General features: G+C 45.5%; 2 protein-coding genes across 2 annotated transcripts; one reads left to right on the plus strand and one right to left on the minus strand.

Moving 5' to 3' along the window:
- The first annotated feature begins 2,530 nt into the window (after window positions 1-2,530).
- Window positions 2,531-4,112, plus strand: LOC124683104 (NADP-dependent alkenal double bond reductase P2-like). Its single transcript, XM_047217679.1, has 4 exons — window positions 2,531-2,879; window positions 2,963-3,316; window positions 3,443-3,525; window positions 3,615-4,112. The coding sequence occupies exons 1-4, from the start codon at window positions 2,661-2,663 to the stop codon at window positions 3,985-3,987; spliced, it is 1,029 nt and encodes a 342-aa protein (XP_047073635.1). The 5' UTR covers window positions 2,531-2,660; the 3' UTR covers window positions 3,988-4,112.
- Window positions 4,113-4,470: 358 nt separating this feature from the next.
- Window positions 4,471-10,481, minus strand: LOC124689580 (beta-glucuronosyltransferase GlcAT14A-like). Its single transcript, XM_047223092.1, has 4 exons — window positions 9,851-10,481; window positions 9,015-9,090; window positions 8,823-8,938; window positions 4,471-5,484 (listed from the first exon to the last, which is right to left on the minus strand). The coding sequence occupies exons 1-4, from the start codon at window positions 10,455-10,457 to the stop codon at window positions 4,970-4,972; spliced, it is 1,314 nt and encodes a 437-aa protein (XP_047079048.1). The 5' UTR covers window positions 10,458-10,481; the 3' UTR covers window positions 4,471-4,969.
- Window positions 10,482-18,590: the final 8,109 nt, after the last annotated feature.

Consider the following 18,590-nt stretch of genomic DNA (forward strand, 5'->3'; position numbering starts at 1 on the left):
TGTGTCTGTTAGGTTTGGGCCTGTCCAACTCAACTAGGGCTAGGCCCATAGTGGGGCGCCCCAGCCCAATAGGGGCTGGCCGGCCACCATCCCCCTCATACAAGGTGGTGGTGCGGTTAGGGATTAGTAGATTAGATTGAATCAGAATAATGTAGAACTCCAAGTTCATATTAGCGCGGTTCCTATGGGATCATCATATGTGATGGCGTCTCGGATGTTCGTACAGTTATCCATCAATAAAGGCGTGATAGTTCTTGAGTTTGTCAAGGGTGATCGTGCGTGCAAGAAGGTCCTCGAACTGTCGAGGGTTATCGAGCTTGGCGTGTCTATCTAGCTTCAGGTTCGGCGTTCTTCGTCGAGTTGCTCGCCGGATTGGCGTTCCCCATCTTCAGGTCGCGTATATCGCACACGTGATTGGGAGAGTTATCATATCCAATGGATCAAGAAGGTGCACCGTGAAAGATCGGGCCAACGACCCGTATCAGAAAAACATATTCAAGGTAAGACGAGGTACATGAGAAACACCGGGAACAAAAAACGGAGCAGAAATGGGTGTCGCAACTAGCAAAAAGAAGAGAAGTACAATCGTATTAGAATTGAGAACATTAATAGGAAAATAAATAGATCGAAGAGAGGAGAGGGCAGAAGAATCATAAGTCATATGGAAGGGAGCTCCAGAATCCGGAACATTTATATTATTGGCCAGGAATGAAGCTTGTTGTAGAAAATTATGTCAAACAAATGGCAAAGTCATCTAGACAAAGACCGGCAGGGTTACTTCAGCCACTGCCTGGACCGTTTACTCTCTGGTTAGAAATCACCATGTATTTCATTGAAGGCCTGCCTATGTCGGAAGGATTCAACTCCATACTAGGTGGATCGACTGACAAAGTATGCACATTTCCTACCGCCCCGTCATCATTTTACTGTTGCTTCAGTGGCCAAACTCTTAGTTAATAACATTCTCAAATTACATGGAGTTCCACTCGCAATCATATCGGACCGCGATAAAATTTTCACAAGCCATTTTTGGAAGGATTTGATCAAAGTTTTGGGCACCAAGCTCCATTACAGTACAACCTATCACCCTCAGACATATGGTCAAAGCGAGCGTGTGAATCAGTGCTTGTAGCAGTATTTGCGCTCTGTTGTGTAGGATAATCCACGCCACTGGAAGAAATGGTTAAGCTTGGCCGAGTTCTGGTACAACTCTACTTTTCATTCTTCCTTGGGTTGCTCTCCTTTCAAGGCACTCTACAAAACTGAGCCGAATTTTGGTTTCATGCCAAACCTTGCAGTAGAAGATGATTCTGTGTCCACTGATGCAACACTGGAGTATCAAGCTAGCTCACACTGAACTCCTTAGGGCACAGCTGGTTTGGGCCCAGTTAAGGATGAAGCACTATGATGATCGCAACCGCACTAAATGTCAGTTTCAAGTTGGTGAACAAGTTTTACTGAAACTCCAGCCTTATGCCCAACAATCCGTGATCAACCGCCCGTACCTGAAGCTGTCATACAAATGTTCTGGACCATCTACAATAATGTAACGAAAATGTGAAGTGGCGTACCGGCTAGCCTTAGCTGAAGCTGCTCAGGTACATCCTGTATTCCATGCTTCACAGCTCAAACCTTTCACTAGCAAATACACATTGGTCTTCTCCGATCTGCCCACGGCACCAGACCTGCATACTGCTACTCCAACACCTGTGGAGATTCTAGACCGTCGCCTTATCCGTAAAGGGAATGCTGCTACACCACAAGTGCTGATTCGCTGGGCACACACGTCGGACAACTGCACCACCTAGAAAGATTACTATGTGCTGAAAAACAGGTACCTAGATGCATCAATTTGGGACGAATAATCGGCACCAGTGACGCCTTCTTGGGGGGGGGGGGTGGATATTGTCACGCCCTCAACATCATCACTGGTGGACATGACCAAGTCGGCAGGCTGAGCTGGCGAGCTCCTTGGGCCCAGCGTCAGGGAGGCCGTGTGTAAGTTGTGAGCTGGAGTTGGCCAGTGGGCATGTTGTCGTGTCAACCCGGGTTATAAGGGGAGAAAGTTGTATGGGACAAGTTATGTGAAAATTGAATGAAAACAAATTCCCATCCTCTGTCTTGTCTCTCACCTAACCTGCTCTGTTATTCCTCATCTAGATTCTCTTCCTGTGAAGAATTTCCTTCGATCCATATCGCTGTGATCGATCTCATCTCCGGGTCATCACAGTCCCCCTACCTTATCACGTAAAAAGCGACCCGTCAGGAAGAGAACAAAGGAGACAGACAAGACAACGAACAGGAGAAAGCATCCGTCCATGACCGCGACGCCGCCTAAAGATCCAACGCAGGTCCGATTCATTTCGTTTTCTACATGGAATGCGTACAAATTTCTGAGCAAAGCATCTCCACCGAAACTCCTGTCATAGCATCTAACCGATCGACGAGTTCAACCTCCATTTCTTGTCCTCATCCTTGGGTTTAACGAGCGGCATCCAAAACGTATATATCATTCCAAAGACAAAGACCCCGCCAACTAACCGTTCGAATATAAATCGACCGCTTGTTCTTGCTTTGCAATCGACCCAGTTCCATCTGCGAAACCTCACACATTTGTTCTTCTTCTTCCCGATTGTGCCTTACCGTTCGTCGACCGAAAGATGGAGGTGGAGAACCGGTACGTCGCCATCAGGCACCACGTCGAGGGCTCCCCGTCGGTGGACGACTTCGAGGTGAAGTCTGCGCCGGTGCGGTGGACGCCGGAGTCCGGCGAGGTACTGGTGAAGAACATGTACCTGTCCATCGACCCCTACCAGCTCAACCGCATGAAGCGCCAGAGCGCGTCCCACCACTCCGTCGACGTCATCCTGCCCGGCGAGGTAAGTAACCACTGATATCCTCCGGTAGACAAGCAGTGGTCTCTCGCTCACGTCCCTTTCTCCTTGTGGCTGTGTCCATGCAGAGGATCGGGTCGACCGGGGTCGGCGAGGTGGTGGCATCGGCGTGCCCGGAGTACGAGGTGGGCGACGTGGTCGCCGGCGTGCTCGCATGGGAGGAGTACACGCTCTTCCGGCCGTCCCCCGCAGTGCTCATGGTCAAGGTCGACGCCACCTCCGGCTTCCCATTGTCCTACCAGGTCGGCGTGCTGGGGACGAGCGGGATGACGGCCTACGGCGGGCTCTTCGAGGTGGGCAAGCCGCAGAAGGGCGAGAAGGTGTTCGTGTCGGCGGCGTCGGGCTCCGTCGGCAGCCTCGTCGGCCAGTTCGCCAAGCTCGCCGGCTGCTACGTCGTCGGCTGCGCCGGAACCCAAGCCAAGGTGCCCACATGAGCTTCGATCTCACACACAATCGTCTCCACTCGAGACAACTCGATCAGGCCGTCTAGCTGAAAAACTCTGAAACTGGCAACATTCTGAATTTCTGACGAAAGAATTCGATTTTAGGTGGACATGCTGAAAGACAAGCTGGGGTTCGACGACGCCTTCAACTACAAAGACGAGCCTGACCTCAAATCCGCACTGAAGAAGTGAGTGTCCTGTACTCCTGTCCCCCATAACTTACAAAAAAATCACACGTGGTTCGTGCTAACTAAAATGTGTTTTTGAAATCCGACAGGTACTTCCCCGACGGGATCGACATCTACTTCGAGAACGTCGGCGGCGAGATGCTGAACGCCGCGCTGGCCAACATGAACACGTACGGCCGGGTGGCCGTCTGCGGGGTCATAGCCGAGTACACCGACCCAGGGAAGCGGGCGTCACCTGACTTCCTGGAGATCATCTACAAGCGCATCACCCTCAGAGGTTTCTTCGCCTACGATTTCATGGCCAAGTTCCACGAGTTCATGGGGATCATCGGCGACTGGATCCGCGAGGGCAAGGTCCAGGCCGTCGAGGACATATCTGAGGGGCTGGAGAGCGTCCCGTCGGCGTTCGTCGCGCTGTACCGCGGCCAAAATGTTGGCAAGACGCTCGTTAAGCTGGCATAGAAACAAGTTAGGGTACTTCCAGTTGTCCATGGTAATTCTGCACTCTGTAGAGTGAGATGTAAGTTGTTTCGTTGAGCTGAAAGTATGCATGAAGGACGTTGCTGAAACTATTTGTGTTTCGTTGAGCTAAAAGTCCTACCTGAAATGACGTTGCTGCCATATGCCCAATCAAGTACAGGATATAGTTCAACTTCCGGGTTTAGGAATACACCATAACAAACCAGACAGGATACACAAATACAAATCCAGCAAACCTATATTAGCACTGCACCTGTTTGATGGCAGTCAAGGCAGGTCTGATACTTCGACAGACACCCAGTTTAACAAGCATGTATGATATCTGACATCCAGTTTAACAAGCATGTCTGATACTTGACACCCACTTTTAACACAAATCCATACAGCAATGCAAACTCAGATATCACGAGTCTCGACTACGTACTAAGGTAACTTTTGACAAAAACACAAATATTTGTATGCATATTTACCAAAGGGAGGAAGGCTTTGCAAATGATTTGGTATAATCAGCAGTGGGAGAAGGAAAACAAATCAAAGAATACATATACGCAGCCAAAATGTACCAGTTTGCCCCGAGGAATCCACAATTAATACAACGAAATCCCATGTGCAGATAGCTCCTAAACAGATCGGGTCCTGTTCTATTCAAAGAATGGACCAACCTTGGGACTACCTGCAACGCTGAGAAACCGAAGATTCCAATATTATTAATGGTTGGGCTGATATAATCTTCTAACATAACCTAATGAGCTATTAGTGATGTATAATCTCTGACTGCTACGGCCGTGGTCTCCTGCTGTACGGTAACTCAACTCAAGCGGTTGTCTATAAGAACATCTTCTATCAGACCATTCCATCGATGCGAATTTGACGCTATGTTCTGCTTCCTCAGCTAGTAGAATGACTAGCTAATGGCTCCAGCGCCAAATTTTGAACAAGTAACCTACCCCAGAATCATCAAGCTTCATACGCAATGCTTGTCATCAAAGCCTTCCTGAGTGAGCAAGCCTGTGACGAGTTTCTTTAGCCTGTGCGCACCAGGCCCTGGGCGGAGATCTTCTACACGCTCGACAGCAAAGTGTTTCCCTTTCACTGTTGTATTCAACAGATCCAACCATCCGCCAGGCACAAATCCATCAGGTTGACGGCCCAATATTTCCTGATCAATCTTGTCTAGGACAGGATCTTCTCTTCCAAATTTCCTTGCGAAGGGAGCATTGCTGTTAAGCATACCGTCAAAGTCATTGAGGGTGAGGTAATGAGGATGTTGCTTTGGTGGGTTATCCCAAGAAATGAAATGTAGATCATGGTTGACTGTGGTGTTGCGGAACTCTGGAACATTGCAGATGACTGTGTGGAAGTAACCCTCTGGCGAAGAGAGAAAATTGGCATAATACATCAGGACCGTCCTTGGTAGATTGTCCCATCCCCAGATGCAGTATTCAATAAAATGATGAGTAAGCATCATCCACGCTGAGCCTGAAACAATAATCAATATGCATGAAGAAAAAGACGTGTTCAAATTACACAGGCTGGAAAGTATATATAAAGATGAATTCCAACGTAAGAAAATGAAATTGCATAATAAATTATTAGTAGTTGTGTGATGCTGGGATTGCAACAACTAGCTTAGCCTGGGGTCATAAGGAAGTAGATTTTGATTTTTCAACACCAAAGCAAAATTATCGAGACAATTTCACTATTTCAGGAATAAAGAGCACCACCATAGCAGTTGCCTGAGTTGTCATGTACAACACAACGTAATAATAATACTAGATAGACTTACTGCGTAGCAGATACTAGGGTATGGGCAAACACAATCTTAGGTATTTCTGTACGCTACGGCTTGCAAAATGGGAGATCACCATGCCACACTAGCAACAAAGATTCAAGGTGAAGAAAAGCCAGAACATCAATTTCACCAAACCAAGATGATAACTGCCAAAGATGATGGTGTGAACTGGAGACACAGTGGATAAAATCTAAATAGCGGAAGATTAGTCTTCTATGAAATAGTAATATTTAGGAAGTCTAGGATAAAAGGAACCTAATCTATTTGGAAGTCATTGTGATGGTGAAGGCCTAATGGCTAAACTACAGCTACACATTCATTCTATAAGGATGTCACGTATTTCACAATTAATAAAAAAAAAAAACCAAACTATTCTATCATCTCGTACGAACCTAATCCCCTCATCAACCCGACTACACCCCAAGATTTTTCTTTGAATAACCATATATATGTGTAAGTGTATGTAGATTTATACACCACATAATTACTTAGATAATCATTTTGTTGATTATACAAAAACACATCGGTTTGGCCCACTTCCTTTCAGTTTTGGGTGTCTTTCCTTTGTTCTCACCAAATTCTAGCTTCACACTTTTTTACCCCTCCTCGGTTTGGTTGAAGATCATCATTGCTTCCTGGCTTTCTTCAGCACAGTGGCTATACCGTTGTGAATCGAGGTTCACAAGTGATGATTCGAGTGCTATCAACCAATCCAAAGGTGTGTTATTACTGATGCTTATTCTTACAAAGACCCTCTGCTAGTGGTTCAAAAGCAGCTAAAAGTACATATTATCCATCGGAAATACTTTTGTACACCCACGCATGGGTGTGGGTGTTTCCGTCACCGTCCATTTATTCTTTGAGATTCGTGCCGACCATGGTAGATGGAAAGATTCCTTTCTCTCTCTTCTTTTTATCCGAATCTCTCATCATCCATTCTCCACACATTCTTTACAAGCCTCGAGCAAAACGGTAATTTTTTCAGCAATCCAAGCAATCAATGGAATTTATCATCTTCCAGCAAGAGGAAGCAAGCCAAAGTGCAGTGCACAGTTTTGATGCATGTGTCTAAATGGTACTAAATGGAAGGGATTTATTCGCAGAGAAAGGACGTTTAAATGTAGACAACTTTCATTGGATTTGATTACTAAAAGAACTAAATGGTCTGAAATGATCAGTCTGTTCATGATGCTGCTTACTGAATAGGAAATAAATAAACTATCACTATTGTCCTCTTTAAATCAAGTTGGTCTATCTCGATAAGGGAAAGCATTGTTTTGATACTCTAAATGTGTTTGTTGGTTTTCATACCGCAGATTATGTTATGTAAGCCTAGAGAACTACAAAATAGCATTGGATGGTAGGCTTGGAGAATTACACTCTACAATAAAGCTATTCAGGGTCATCTCAACTGCTAGTTTTCTAAAATTCTAAGTATATTTTAGTTTTCTGGTGAATATACTGGTGTGGCATCTGTTTCCGTACTAATTACTAATCATTTGTTGACACGTCCCCGGAAGATAGGTACTAGTGTTTAGTAGCATAAACTAATGGCAGTGGCGGACCTACAGGGTATGCCACATGTGCCACGGTATATCCTGCAGGCGAGCCATGCTACCACGTAGTAGGAAAAAAGAAGAGGCCTGATGGATAGCAAAAGTGCTTGGCTTCATCCGATTTGCAGCCTGGGCGCACCTGTGTTTGGATAGTACAAAAAAAAGGGCAAAACCTGATCGATTGGGGATTGCATAGTGCAAACCGGTCAGCTTGATCCTCTATGTCATATCTACTGATCCAAAACCCAAATGCTAGCGTGCCCAGCGACTATGCCAGTATGCCGCTGCCACGCCATCACCCCCGATCGGGACAACGGTCTGCGGAACTGGACGCCACCGCATGCCCGGACGACGCGCCGCAACGCCGCATGGTTAAAGACTAGTTCGCCCCTTGTCGACCGCCACGAGACCACGGCAGCCACCGGCAGCCGAAGACCACGAGACCAAGGTAATTGGGTAGGCTGCATCTGCTCGGCACGGTAATTATCCAAATAGCCGTTTTTCTACTTTATTCTAGGATCAAATATATCACATGGGATAAATAGTTAAATACAAATCAATTGTGAACATATATTTTATGCTTAGCCATATTCTTTATTTCTGTGAAGAGATTGTATCATCTATGAGACTATGACTATGAACTAAGATTCTAACATCGCATGTGAGTTTCATTACACACTCGTGTACATACCGCCAATAGTTGTACTTCTTTTTGAGTTATTCAGTTATGAAAAGAAGTGGAGATATGGCATGATCCCTTTTTCAGAAACATGAATCAAAGAAGGCTGACGCTGCTTCAAATCCTTCTCCGGTTGAAACTGTGGCGGAAGATCACACTCAAGAGCAAGAGAGCAAAATTGCAAGCTTCTTATATGCATATTTCCAACTATTAGTATGGTGTTTGAACTATTTATATGGTAATTTATGCAATTTTCCATCTTAACCTTTCTATTACGTTCCACATATTATTGCTTCAGTAGCATATTACAATGATAAGTTTACCACTATTTACTGAATTGGTCAATGAACTTAACCAAAATGGTTGACAATTATTTTAGCGTGGCATACCCATTTGGTAGAATCCTAGGTGTCCACCAGTTACACTAGTAGAACTAATTTTTCAACTTGGCACTTGACAGCTCAACTAATCAAGCAGAGAACACCATCTATCATATTAGTATTAGTATCATTATCACACTCAACAAAAAGAGTAAGCATTGAGACAAAGACATAAAATAAAGGTGTTCCTTTTGCATGTCCTTCAAGCATATTCAACAAAGACCAAACAGAGAAAGCAATGAATTATAGTCAAACTAGTAATGATAATTAAATAAAACAAGGATGTGAATGCATGCTGTCAGCTAAAACTGGGGTTTATATGAGGTGGGGCACGTGAAGCAAAACTAAGAAAACAAACATTATATAGCTCATCATAGCATTGCAATAGGAAGGGAGGACGAAGCATTTACCAGTGAAGAGCTTGAATGCAGTCGGCACACTCCTTTTCTCCGTAATCCAGAAAACATCAGACTTCTGCAGGCTGTATAGCCCTGGGTCGACGATCACGGGCTTTGCCCTCTGATACCTACAGAGACACATTTAGCCACTGCCCAACTTGCATGAACAAATAACAGCACTTTGAGGCAATATCCCATGCTTACTCCTTCCATCCGATGTCACTGGTGTGTTCGATGAAGTTGAGCTCCCTTGGCAAGGAGGAGAGCGTGTACAAGAGATCTGCAGCAGATGCAACAGAAGTCAGACAAACAGAGAGGGATGTTGATTCTATATAGGAGTAACTTCCTAAAGCGTCTGCTTCCTCAAAGACAAATCCTAATAAATAAATAATCCCAGTGAGCCAGTAGGTATAGGTCAGCATCCCAGAAGAAAAGAAACATGAGCCCACGGCAGATGCCGGATTTGGAACGACCCGCTTTATGTCCATGAACAAGTACCAGAACAATCACATATGGGAGTAGATGGAAAGAGGAAAGGTAGAGCAAGATTTGGGGCAGGGGAGCAGAGCAGTCCGTAGGAGTAGAAGCATCCGTCCATAAAGAGAAAGAACACGGCTACGAAACAAGATTTCTCAGAAGAATCACATATGGAATCACATCCATAAAGAGAAAGAACAAGCCCCTAAGATGTGGCTCCCCCACATACGACCTAGAACGAGCAAGCAATCAATCTAACCGAATCCCAAATCCAGTTGGAGAAAGAAAGAAACTTGCGTATTAATAACAAGGAGTAAATTAAAGCAACTAGGCATCGGAAACGTATAAAAATCGCATCTTTCGCCGGCGAAGCACTGGTTCCAATTTGAAAATCGGAGCCCCTGTTGCTGGTGGCCTGGAGCGAGGGGCGACCTGGATTCGATTTCGCCCGAATCGGCGCCGGAGATCGGCCCGCGGAATTCGGATCGGGGCACGATCGAATCGCGCGCGGAATTTGGGGGGCGGGGGCGGGAGGAGCAGATCGCATCTGCTTTGGCGCTTACCGTCCTGGGAGACGAGCGGGTAGTCGGAGGCGGAGAGGTTGATGAACCAGTCCCAGTCGCCGGCGCCGTCGCGGAGGAGGATGGCGGCGGCGTGCAGCGTGTTGGCGACCATCGTCGGCCCGCGGTAGGTGACGAGGTTGGCGCGGGTGACGACCCTGACGTTCCTGAACCGGGCGTAGACGGGGTCGGCGCGGAGCGCGGCGGCGAGCTCGGCGCGCTCGCGGGCGGGCGCCTCGAGGTCGAGGTGCACGACGTAGCGGTTGGCCGGGTGGTAGAGGGCCCGCAGCGTCCGGCGCAGCGCGACGCCGTCGCCCGCCGAGCCGGACACCAGGTAGGCGATCCGCGGCACGGCGCGGGGCGGGCGCGCCGCGGCGGTGGCCTGGTGGTGCTGGCGCAGCTTGGCCTCCACGAAGAGCGGCTCCGCGGCGGCCGCGGAGGGGAGCGGCGAGAAGGAGAGGAGCAGCGCGCGCGAGGAGGAGAAGAAGAGGGAGGCCGAGATGAGGAGGGAGGAGAGCAGGACGGATGCGAGGAGGGGCGCTGCCCAGCGACGGTGGCTGTGGTGGGTCGCCGATGCCGGGCCCGGCGACGGCGGCTTTGGCTCCATCATCGCCGTTGCCGGGCGGCGTTCGGGGATCGCGATCGGTCGCCGGCGGTGGGATTAAATGTGGGCGACGACGGTTGGTGTTGGCGTGTGGTGGTGGTGAGGCTACCGCACTCCAGGGAGGGAGGCTCGCGAGTCACGAGAGGGGCAGAGAGGAAGCGCAAATCTCTTTCAAGAAAACAACCAGTTGGTTGCCCAAACCGATGGGTTTGGCCAATGCGCACCGCGGGACGGACGGACGGAGTGTGGAGTGAGGTGATGGGTTTCGAATTCTGGGTGGTGCTGATCGATGCCGATCTGCCACGAACTTTCTTTTCTTTTCTTTTGGAATCGATCCTCAGGTCAAGTCGACGAGGCTTGGTTTGTTGTAGTTTCAGGATCGCTGGCTAGGTCTTCTACTACATCGTATAGTCGGTAGACCAGCTTAAATATTATTACTCCCATTAATTTGGGCTAGAGAAGACAAAAATGGAGATAACGATGTGTACGGTAGAGCGATGTTAAGTTGAATTAATACGAACTGGTCAGATGGGGACCGGCAGTTGCGACTTAGTTTGGGGGGCAATTAGTAGTTGAGAAAATACACAAACATGGACATGTATAACTGAGATGATGTCAGATGAGAGTTAATGTTACTCTTGGATGACAATTGATTATTTGGCACAAATATAGTAGGGAAAAGCCATACCGTGTTTGGATGACAATTGATGGTTATTTTAGGCCAAAGAGCAAATAAGGATAAGGATATGCATGATGAGACGACGAATTAAAATTTACATTTACCATAGCAATTATGCTCCTCATGTTATAATAAGTTTCTTCACGCCATATCCCGCTCCGGTGGTGCGTCAAACATTGATAGAGGATGCGTGGAGTTGTGGGTCCGGCGGATCTTCTAGGATCTCATTGTTTTTCGTCTTTGTTGGTGTTGGTGTGGTTGTAGATCAAACTCTTTCAATCTATGTTTCTCATCTTCCATGATGGTTATTTCTCTGTTGCACAACAATTTCTCGTCCATAGGATCCACTTGGGCTGGGAATTCTAATCCTTTGTATTTTCTGTTCATTTTGTGTTTACTACCTTATGAAACAAAGGAGGCATGAGGAATTCAAAAGATTTACACAAATGTTGTTTTTCGATGACAAATTCATAAGATTCTCACTTGGAGGAATTTTGCTTCCTATGCAAAACAACTATTGCATGCACCCAATCCGCATAGAAAAAGAGTGGTGTTCTTTTTTCTTGGTTCCATCAACTTATGTTATTGTCTCTTACTCCATCCATTCACATTTACTTACGTTCTGGGTTTAGTGAAGGTTAAAATTTATAAAGTGACCAAGAATAGAAGTGAAAACATCAATATTCATAATATTAAATGCATATAGTTTGAAAATATACTTTATGACGATTCTAATATAATAGATTTCATATTGTAGGTGCTGATATTTTTTCCTACAAATTTGATCAAACTCTACAAATTTTGACTTTTGTTAAACCTAGAACACGAGATAATTGTGAACGGAGGAGGAGGTATGTTTTCAATCCCCGTGGGATTTAAGATGTCTTGACATTTTACTCCTATGTCTTCCCAATTTCTGTCTTATCAAAAGAGTGACTTTTTTCTCAATTGATTTAGGATAGTAATAACTTAGTCCGCTACCGTTAGATGTAGAATTCCATGTACCTTTGTATTTTCAATATTCATGTAGTTGACCTGGAAATATTTAATTTTTCAATGGACTAAGAAATAAGAAATATTTTAAATTCATGGTGTTACAAAAAAAAATCCAACTACACCTAAATGTAGATAAATCTAAGACATACTATGGTACGGGCAGAGTAAGGAAATCCGGCGCAGTATATGTAAACTAAAGTTGAAGTGCTTTTATTTGTTTTTTTGCGAGGAAACTGCTGGTGATATTAAAGCATGACAGTTACAAAAAGGATCCCAACAAAGAACAAAATTACAGCCCGGTCCTTGAGCAACTCGATGTCACCGGAGCGGAGAGGAAGTGCTTTTATTTGTTGTACTAGAAGACAAGATACACTTTCACATAACAACATTTTCGAGGTACTTTCTCGTGATAATCCGTATAGGCAACCAGCGCACGGATCAGAAGCGCCGACGTCAAGTAGTTCGCACTTTTTTTTCACCTGATAAGAAGAAACCTCGCGGGTGCGCACGTGTTGCGATCATGGTTCGATCCGTGGACTTGTCTGTCTACAGTGAGCCAGCCTTTTTAAAATCTTGAAATGCGAGTAGAAGTCCTCTTTTGCTTGCTTCATTGGCGTGGCTACAACCGATGCCATCCACGTGGCGAAGCTTCCAGCATCTCGCGAAAACAAAGCACAAATCGTGCTGGAGATGGCATCTTCCATCTGTGTGGCACTCGCAGCGAGATCGATCATCGTGGACCTAGCGGCCTCGTGAAGTAACTGAGTTTAGTTTACATAGAAAAACTAGTGATGTAATAAAATATGGCACTAGTACGGGTCCCGTCGCCATTGCATCTCGGCGGATTTCCTTTCTCGTGCATTTAGCTTGGCTCAAAAAAAATTTATAGTAGGATTTTTATTCTTATAAGATTTTTTCTCTGAGCATCATTTTATTCTTAGGATTTACTACTCATTAGTAATGCATGGAAAAACAATTCTATATAATTGGACCGTATTATTTATAGAGGAAAATTTTCATCCAGTCAAACCTCGTGATACAATTCCTTTGATTTTCATGTGAATCAAACGCTGCTTGAACTAGACATAATATTTGAATCATGCGATTCTTCTATCCATGTGTTCAAACATGCCCTTCATGCCCAGCCTCTCGCCGGAGTGTAAGAGGGTAGTAGGTTGCAAGCGGATCCCGGGTAAGTCCACAAAAATATTATCCAGTTTAAATTAGATTAATTTGCTGAAATAGCTATGATTAATTTGACCAATTTTAACTGCGAAGCAGAGTGGATCGGATGCCGCTTTGCATCCCTAGAGAGTAGGTCTTCGGTGGATTGATACTGACGAGGGTGGTTCGGGTAGCGGCTCCCGATCTTCTCGGTGATGACTCTGTCACTATGGCTTCAACGACACCGCGACGGTTGGTCTTGACATGGCGGAGGCCATGTGATCTCTGAGTTGTGGTGATGACGGACCTTATTCGTTCATGTTACATGGGGGCGGCCATGGCACCACATCTTCTTTGTATTTTGCTAGAGGTAGTTTAAGAAGCGCAATGTCGTTGCATTTTGGCCTCTACAAAAATATAGGTTTCGCAGCAGTGCGCCCTGGTGATTGGTAAATCATCATCAAATTTTCTTTTTATAATTCCCTGTTGTTAGTACACCCATGCAAACTATTGTTCCCTCCATCCCAGTGTATAGGCAATGCGAGCCAGCAAGAAGAGGAGCATGGCCAGCTCCCCATTTCCACTTGTCCGTTCCACGTGGCGCCGGACGTACGCACGAGTCCAGCCAGTTCACCGGCATGATCACCGAGCCGTATACCGTCGATTCCCGCACGTCATCACCGTATTGATCAGGCAGAGAACCAATCATTCCGCTTACTCCACTCATGAGCTGCACTTGAAAAAGTCTCCATGGCCTGTAGTATGAGTGAGATACACCTGTCCTCTGAATTGAAGGTGGGCCGGCAGCGTATCTTTATCCGGTCGTTTGCCAACTACTAGCACATTTCGTACAAAATGGAATTAAATCCTCAAAAGATGTCACTGCATGAGCTCACTGCGTATACTTGTACTTGAACAGATGGCTGGATACAAATTAATCCCCCTCCACTACCGCCGCGGCAAGGGTGATCAATTTTTCTAAAAAAATAAAAAACTTGTACACTAAAATATGTCGTACCTAGACCAAGTCTAACCAAAAAGTTTGAAAGGAGAAAGTAGTTACTCCTTGTATTTTTTTATTTACTTGAAAAACCATAATGAAGTGGACAAAAAAATGAAGCTCCAGCACAAAATAGACTAGATTTAATTATATTCATAAAACGGCCTCTTTGCCAATTCGCCGTGATATATGGTGAGGCAACTAGCTCTAGCAATGGCATCGTGGTATCTACCATGACGCCCGAGGTTAGGGCCTCGTGCTAAATAACACGGTGCCCTATTCCCAAACGTCATAGAAAGAGGCCATTTTTGTAAAAAAAAAAAAAAAGATTTAGTCAATTTTATGTTGAAGTTTTTTTTTTCAAAAAAAAACCATGTTTATCTATTCTCGCGGGACCATACCATGACTTGCCTGGTCGTGTGTTTCTCTCTGTGTCGTCAGCCAAAGTGTGCGAATGATTTGTAAATAAATCACGTGTACACGTAGCACGTTGTATTATGGTCGCAGGAGCATCTTCGCATAATTGTCTTTTGTTTGCTCTAGATGTTTCAGAATTCAGATATTTCGTACATGTTTCATTCATCGCATTTGTGATACGTACTTCGTGTGACATATGGGCCACTTGTGTAGGAGTACTTCAGATACCGTAGTGGCTTGGCGCTTGGCGGGACAGCCTATCACACATGACACATGTGAGGTGAACAGCCAAGACGCGAGCAGAATCACCCAGCCCCCAACCAACGGTTGACGAGATAGGAGGAGGGGCTCGCGTCGTGGCGTGGCTGTACCGTTCAGTACGGACCTCCCACCCGCGCTCAGCTCCACGTGCACGGCGATTCATGAAGCATCTTTTGCTATCACAAGTTTGGTACAGCTTCGATGGAAAAGTGTAAACTCAGACGAACAGTAATCCTGGTGTAGAAAACGGTGACAGCATCGGTTCAGTTGCATCCTGTGCTCCGTTCCATCGGCAAAACATCAATTTTCTTTTACGCGATACCTTTTGCGTCCAGGACGACGCGCCGCCCGAAATCGAAATTCAAGCTGGCGCGGGAAAGAAAGGAACTCCACGGTTGTTTAGCAGCCTGGTCTCCGAGTTTACAGAGGTCTGCAGGTCTGTGGTGTGTTTAATCTATGCTAACTCGGGCTCCATGTGACGATTTACTTCGAAAAGTTCCAAAACTCGATTTCAAAGTTTAGAAAATTCTAGAAAACAAAACCTGGATGTGGCCAATAATGAAAAAAAAATACCTGGATGAAGTCAACAATGGAAAAAACTCCATGTAATCAACAATGTATCCTACGACTGCAAGATCTCAATACGAGATAGTATCTTTTTGATAAAGGAAATATATTAATATCGTAGATATACCAATTACAACCACCCTCTGCAATAACGAAATATCATAAAGACATTAAGGATGATCATAATCCTACTACAAAAAGAGGAAAAACAAAAACAAAAGATCTCCCTACAATGATCAAAACATTGTGGCTGCAACACAAACGACCGCCAACACAACACCCAAAGTTGCCGCACTTAAAATAATGTATTTAACAAAACCATTGTCATGCACAACTAATTAAGGTCAGACCTTGGATTTTCACCTTGAAGTCGCCCTCTCAAAACAATGTATTCAACAATATTATTATCATGCACAATCAATGAAGTTCAGATCTTGGATTTTCACCTGAAATATAAGATTTTGTACTTCTCGTGTGTTGTCGCCCCCGCTTGTCGATATTGCTGCTGCTAATCAAAAAACACCAAGCAAAATCCTCTTCGCCACAAAGACTCAGTCCGCCATTACTATATCTTAGACATCAACCGCCATACCATTCGTTGCGAGTGTCTTCTCCATGGAAATCGAAACAACATGTCACTGTTAATTTTCGTGGAACGATGCGTGCTCTTTTGGGTCATCGGTTGCATGTTATATAGGCAAGGAAACACCCCCTGCATGGCATTACAATTTTTGTATGTGCACGATCGAAGTACTACTCGTATCATACCCATAGGGTATTACATACGCTAACACCCCCCTTAATATAAACCACGGGAGAAGCAACAAATAACGAAGTTTTGTGCCACTCCCTCATCAAGTTGTAGCCGCACGACTAGAAATATGGATGCACACTACCAAATTTCATCCGATTTAGCATCTACATCCATCGGGGGCCAAACGAATATCGTCGGTGGAATGCACACAACCATTGTAAGCATGAGTACTATGATCTTTAATTTGGTTAGACACCAAGGCTAGCTCTCATGGGAAATTGCAGTAGTACCAAGAAAGCATGGTCCTGAAGTATAAATAGAAACCAATCAATTGAGTTAGGCTTACTTCCTTATGTTGATAGTTCGAACGGCTAAGTAGTGAAAGATCGAGATATCGCCTAGAGGGGGGGGTGAATAGGCAATTACAAACTCTTGCGGATTTGTCTTGTAAGAATGCGGAATTAAACTATCGTTTAGTTTACAAGCACAAACCCTAAATATGCTAAGCTCAACTAAGTGTAACAATAGCAACTAGAGCTAAGCAAGATAGGCACAAGATATATGTAGCACAAGTGATAGCAAGATATATGTACTTCAAGCACGATGGCTATCACAAGGAAAGAGAGCTCGGGTATAGAAATAACCGAGGCACGCGGAGACGAGGATGTATTCCCGTGTTCCCTTGCTTTGCAACAAGGTACGTCACGTTTGGAGGAGTGGAGGTCCCACGAAGGATTCCCCGCGCCACGAAGGCTCACCCTATTCTCCGAACCACACCCACGAAGGATAATGGCCCTTTCCTTATGGTTAGCTTTTCCTCCGCTCCGGAGATGGCAAGCTCCACAACCACTTCACAAGCTCCACGAAGGAGAAGCCCGGGCCTCTTCACAATCTTCTTGAAGAGATCACCGGAGCACCAACCGCCAAGCCAACTAGGAGGTCTCCCTCCAAGAGTAACAAGCTCACGGTCTCTCACTCGAACAAATCGTGGTGGAGAGCTCAATGATACGTCTCCAACGTATCGATAATTTCTTGTGTTCCATGCCACATTATTGATGTTATCTACATGTTTTATGCACACTTTATGTCATATTCGTGCATTTTCTGGAACTAACCTATTAACAAGATGCCGAAGTGTCGATTCTTTGTTTTCTGCTGTTTTTGGTTTCAGAAATCCTAGTAAAGAAATATTCTCGGAATTGGACGAAATAAAAGCCCGGAGGCCTATTTTCTCACGAAGCTTCCGGAAGACCGAAGACGAGACGAAGAGGGGCCACGGGGTGGCCAAACCCTAGGGCGGCGCGGCCCCACCCTGGCCGCGCCGGCCTATGGTGTGGGCCCCCGTGCCGCCTCTCGACTTGCCCTTCCGCCTACTTAAAGCCTCCGTGACGAAACCCCCGATACCGAGAGCCACGATACGGAAAACATTGCGAGACGCCGTCGCCGCCGATCCCATCTCGGGGGATCTCGGAGATCGCCTCCGGCACCCTGCCGGAGAGGGGAATCATCTCCCGGAGGACTCTACACCGCCATGGTCGCCTCCGGAGTGATGAGTGAGTAGTCTACCCCTGGACTATGGGTCCATAGCGGTAGCTAGATGGTTGTCTTCTCCCCATTGTGCTATCATTGTCGGATCTTGTGAGCTGCCTATCATGATCAAGATCATCTATATGTAATTCTATATGTTGCGTTTGTTGGGATCCGATGAATAGAGAATACTTGTTATGTTGATTATCAAAGTTATGCTTATGTGTTGTTTATGATCTTGCATGCTCTCCGTTACTAGTAGATGCTCGGCCAAGTAGATGCTTTTAACTCCAAGAGGGAGTACTTATGCTCGATAGTGGGTTCATGCCCGCATTGACACACGGGACGAGTGACAGAAAGTTCTAAGGTTGTGTTGTGCTCGTTGCCACTAGGGATAAAACATTGATGCTATGTCTAAGGATGTAGTTGTTGATTACATTATGCACCATACTTAATGCAATTGTACTGTTGCTTTGCAACTTAATACTTGGAGGGGGTTCGGATGATAACCTCGAAGGTGGACTTTTTAGGCATAGATGCGGTTGGATGGCGGTCTATGTACTTTGTCGTAATGCCCAATTAAATCTCACTATACTCATCATGATATGTATGTGCATTGTCATGCTCTCTTTATTTGTCAATTGCCCAAGCTGTAATTTGTTCACCCAACATGCTTGTTCGTCTTATGGGAGAGACACCTCTAGTGAACTGTGGACCCCGGTCCAATTCTCTTTACTTGAAATACAATCTACTGCAATACTTGTTTTTACTTGT

Source organism: Lolium rigidum, chromosome 1, assembly GCF_022539505.1.
Source record: "Lolium rigidum isolate FL_2022 chromosome 1, APGP_CSIRO_Lrig_0.1, whole genome shotgun sequence".
NCBI classification, from domain to species: Eukaryota; Viridiplantae; Streptophyta; class Magnoliopsida; order Poales; family Poaceae; genus Lolium; species Lolium rigidum.